Raw genomic sequence first — 4,152 nt, 5'->3', positions numbered from 1 at the left:
GTCCTGACTTCATCTTCTGGAGAAAGACAGAGGGACAGGTGCTGGGTGCTGCCTTGCTCAAGGCAACTCAGGACACTTGGTGTTCGACCCCCAGGAATGTCCTGGGCTCCTCCCTTGCTCAGCGATCACAGGGGCAGTTCTCCTTCCTCAGTGCCTCCAGGGGCCCTTCCTTCCCCATCTCTAGGTTGAGGCACCATCACCTTTCCTGGGGTACTACTTTGCTGCTCCTATTTTTTCCCTCTTTCCACTCTTTCTTTTTCTTTTAGAGAATATTAGTTTGTGTAGTCAAACCCATGTTGGTAAGACCTTAATTATGTGCTACACTGCATTACCTTTGTACAAATGAGGAAAACAAAATTAAGGTTAACATTTCTAGACCAATATGACTGTTAATATTTGTACAGGGCCAACTCAACAAGTTACAACTGGGATATTTTTCCAAAGATGACAGCACAGTTAAAGATCCAAATATTCAAATTATATGTATATGTATAGATACACACATAAACACACACACACATATCCACGCATATTTATAGAAAAAGACCACTTGCTGTATGTTTTGCATTAAAAGCAGCAACAGCTTTTTCAGGTTTTATAGTCATCAGAATAAAGATAAGAGACACATTCAGTACACTCCATTTAAAAACACCACCAAAACAACAACCAACCAACACATGTACAAAACAAAACCTCTATAAACAGTAAAGTTCTGTTCCTGTTGTGGTACCTTGCACCATTTTTTTTTAAGCTTTTCAATCACTACCTGGAAAGAAAACATTCTAGAATTGTTCTTGTGTACCACAGAGTCAGAACCTCCCCATAGCTGACCCTCCAGTGGGCTTTCGGAGGCAGTTAACTGCACCGGAGGCTATTGCCCGTCCTTCTGCAGAGCAGCTGGTGGCCTCGAACCCTGTGCCTTCAGAATTGCAGGGCAGATTCTTGCCACTAGGCCACCCGAGCATAGCATCATTTTTTTTAAAGCTCTGATTATAGCACAGCCACTGTTACATATAATAAAGCAGATACAAATATTTTATATTCACAGAGGTATGATACAGTCCTACATCTAGAATACTACAGGGTATGATTAAAAAAGTATTACTTAAGACTTGACTCTACTTTTCCAGAGTATGGATAAGACAGATCTCTGGTATAGAAACGCATCTTTTCAGAAATGATTTCCTTTCATTGGTGGCACAGTTCTAAGTACTCATTACTCTTTATAAACATCTACTACATGCTGTTTGAACACTTGACCGTTCTAATGAGAAACCTATACTTGGACCAAGAGGTAGTTGTCAGAACAGAGCAGGGAAACACTGCATGGTTCAAAATTGGGAAAGGTGTACTCCAGGGATGTGTCCTATCTCCATACCTTTTCAACCTGTATGCAGAACAAATTATCCGAGAGGCTGGGCTCTATGAAGAGAAGTGTGGTATCAGGATTGGTGGAAGATCTATTAACAATCTGCGTTATGCAGAAGACACAACCCTGCTCGCTGAAACTGAGGAGGACCTGAAATGGTTGCTGCAGAGAGTCAAGGACTGCAGCCTTCAGTATGGATTGAGGCTCACTGTCAAGAAGACAAAGATTCTCACCACTGGACCAATTGGCAGCATAAGGATGGATGGTGAAGAGATTGAGACTGTTAACAACTTTAGTTTGCTTGGTTCCATGGTCAACACTATTGGCACCAGCAGCCAGGAAATTAAAAAATGTATTGTGATGGGAAAGTCTGCTGTTAGGGACCTCTCCAAAGTACTGAAGAGCAATGGTGTCACTCTGGAGACTAAGGTGCATCTGATACAGGCTATGGTCTTTGCAGTCACTTGTTATGCATCAGAGAGCTGGACAATGACTAGGGAGGATAGAAGGAGAATTGATGCCTTTGAGCTGTGGTGCTGGAGAAGAGTATTGAATGTACCATGGACTGCCAAGAAAACAAAGAGATTCATCCTGGAGAGGGTTAAACCAGGTTGCTCCTTGGAGGCAAGGATTCTGGGGCTTCGTCTGACATAATTTGGACAGGTAAGGAGGGACAGGTCCTTGGAGAGGGACATCATGCTTGGGAGGGTGGAGGGACAGCGCAGGAGGGGAGGGCCCTCTGAGGTGGATTGATTCAGTGACTGGGGTAATTGGGATGGGTGAGTCAAAGACAGTGTGATTGGCACAGGATAGAGCAGGGTTTAGGGCTGTTGTACATAGGGTCGCTATAAGTCGCAAGCGACTCGACGGCACATAACAACAACACACACTGTTTGTACATGCATACACATCTCACTGATAATCCTTCTGTTTTTACAGTTATGGATATTTATACAGTCTTTGCTCTAGTGCACCTAAGTTAGTTCACTCAGCATAATGCTCTCTAGCCTCTCCCAAGTTACATATTATTTTTCAAAATCATTGGTCTTGAATCTTGCACAGTATTTCATCGTGTGAATGGACCACAGTTTCTCAATCCAGTTACTTGATGATGGACATTTTGGCTGTTTCCTTTCACTTGCTATTGTGAATAATGCTGCTGTGAATATTAGTGTACACATCTCCTTTTGTATCTGTTCTGTTTATCCTGGCATATATTCCTACCAGTGGTATTGTTGTTTTGTATGGAATCTCTACATTCTGCTTATTGAGGGAACACAAAATTGTCTTGTTTCACCATTTTACAGTTCCCCCAACAGTGTATGAGAGATTCTGTTTCTCCACACCCTCTCCAACTCTCCAACATTGCTTGCTTATTGTCCTGTTAAAACTTTGCCACTGCCACTGGTGTGAGATGGTATTTCACTGTAGTTTTAATTTGCATCTCTTTTATTGCCCATAATTTTGAGCATCCCTTCATGTGTCTGTTGGTCATCTGAATGTCGTGATCTGTGAAAGGTCTATCCATATCTTTTTACCCAATTTGCAATTTGGTTAACAGACTTTTTCTAGTGTAAGCCCAGAAGTATTCTGTAGATTTTTGTTATGAGACTCTTATCTGAGATATTATCATCAAATGTTTTCTCCTGGTCAGTTGGTTTCATTTCACCCTATTGGAAAAGGTTTTGGATACACACAGAGACTTAATTTATAGAAGATTCCCTTTATTGATGTTATTTCCCACTCATTCTTCACCAAACAGCCAGAGTGAGTTTAAAAAAAAATAAAAATTTCAATCTTCAGCCTAAAACTGTACAACCACCCTCCTAGATGAAGCAAGCCCACACCCCATGAACCATCCTATCCCCTCTGGACTCATATCCAGCCATCTCCCCCCTCAGGGGGGATCCTCCAGGATTTTGGTGCCTCCAGGCCTTTGTACCTGCTGTGAGGATCAGACACCTTCTTCTTCCTCCTCAAACACTGATTAACCCCACCCATTCCCAGGCCTTACCTCTCCGGTCACCATGACTCCTGAGTGGCTGAGAAGTCCTGGCTCATCCTGGTCGAGCCCGGTGTACCTGTCCCAAGATCCTGCCCCTCTGCTCAATATGCACATTCACTACCTGACCGCAGTCCAGTGCTCCCATTAGGGTAATTACTAGTAGGGCTGTCACATCGAAGACTGCTCCAGTGGCCTTGCACTGAGCCCTGTGGCACTCTGCTCTGGGCTGACATGTGTTTATCCACTCAGTGAATCAATAAATCTGTGACTAGCTGAACCAGGATGCAACACAACCTGGAACCTCTTATCTCTATCCTGTACCTGGTCACCAGGGAGCTGCCTAGATGAGCAATCCTAATGCAGGTTAATTTCTAAGAAAATGTCCACACATTTTTGCCACCCAGTCTCATAACTCAAAGTAAGACCTGTGGACCAAAATCATCAGCATCGCAGGGGGAAGTTGCTAGAATGCACTAGCTCAAGGCTCGTGCTGATGGAGTAGCCTGACTTTTACAAGGTGTCTGGTGATTGAGATGGGCTTAATGTGTTCCCGGAAGCTCTAAGATGGACATTTTTCTTTCTGGAAGCTGGGAGAAAAAGAAAAACTCTCCTAGGTATAGCATCCAACCACACCCTACCCTGCTCCCCAAGTACACGCACCTGTTTTGCCTACAGTGGACTTGGGGCCCACACGCTGCCCCTCATGGAAGCCGTACAGGTTCATCTTGTACTTGCGCCCGGGCTCCAGGCCCTGCACGGTCACCTCACGCTCCTCACC

The 4,152-nt window shown here is 44.0% G+C and overlaps 1 protein-coding gene across 1 annotated transcript in view; it reads right to left on the bottom strand.

Annotated features, from left to right (window-relative positions):
• Window positions 1-4,152, bottom strand: part of TNXB (tenascin XB) — a 77,954-nt gene that overhangs the window by 17,580 nt on the left and 56,222 nt on the right. The window contains 2 exon segments of the mRNA XM_006896260.1: window positions 218-247; window positions 4,031-4,143. Coding sequence (XP_006896322.1) covers window positions 218-247; window positions 4,031-4,143 — 143 coding nt within the window.

The sequence above is a fragment of the Elephantulus edwardii genome, unplaced genomic scaffold (genome assembly GCF_000299155.1).
Source record: "Elephantulus edwardii isolate Elephantulus edwardi_28Jun2011 unplaced genomic scaffold, EleEdw1.0 scaffold00184, whole genome shotgun sequence".
Lineage (NCBI taxonomy): Eukaryota > Metazoa > Chordata > Mammalia > Macroscelidea > Macroscelididae > Elephantulus > Elephantulus edwardii.
Note: the sequence above shows the minus strand (reverse complement) of the source record. Positions and strands in the feature narration are given on the sequence as shown.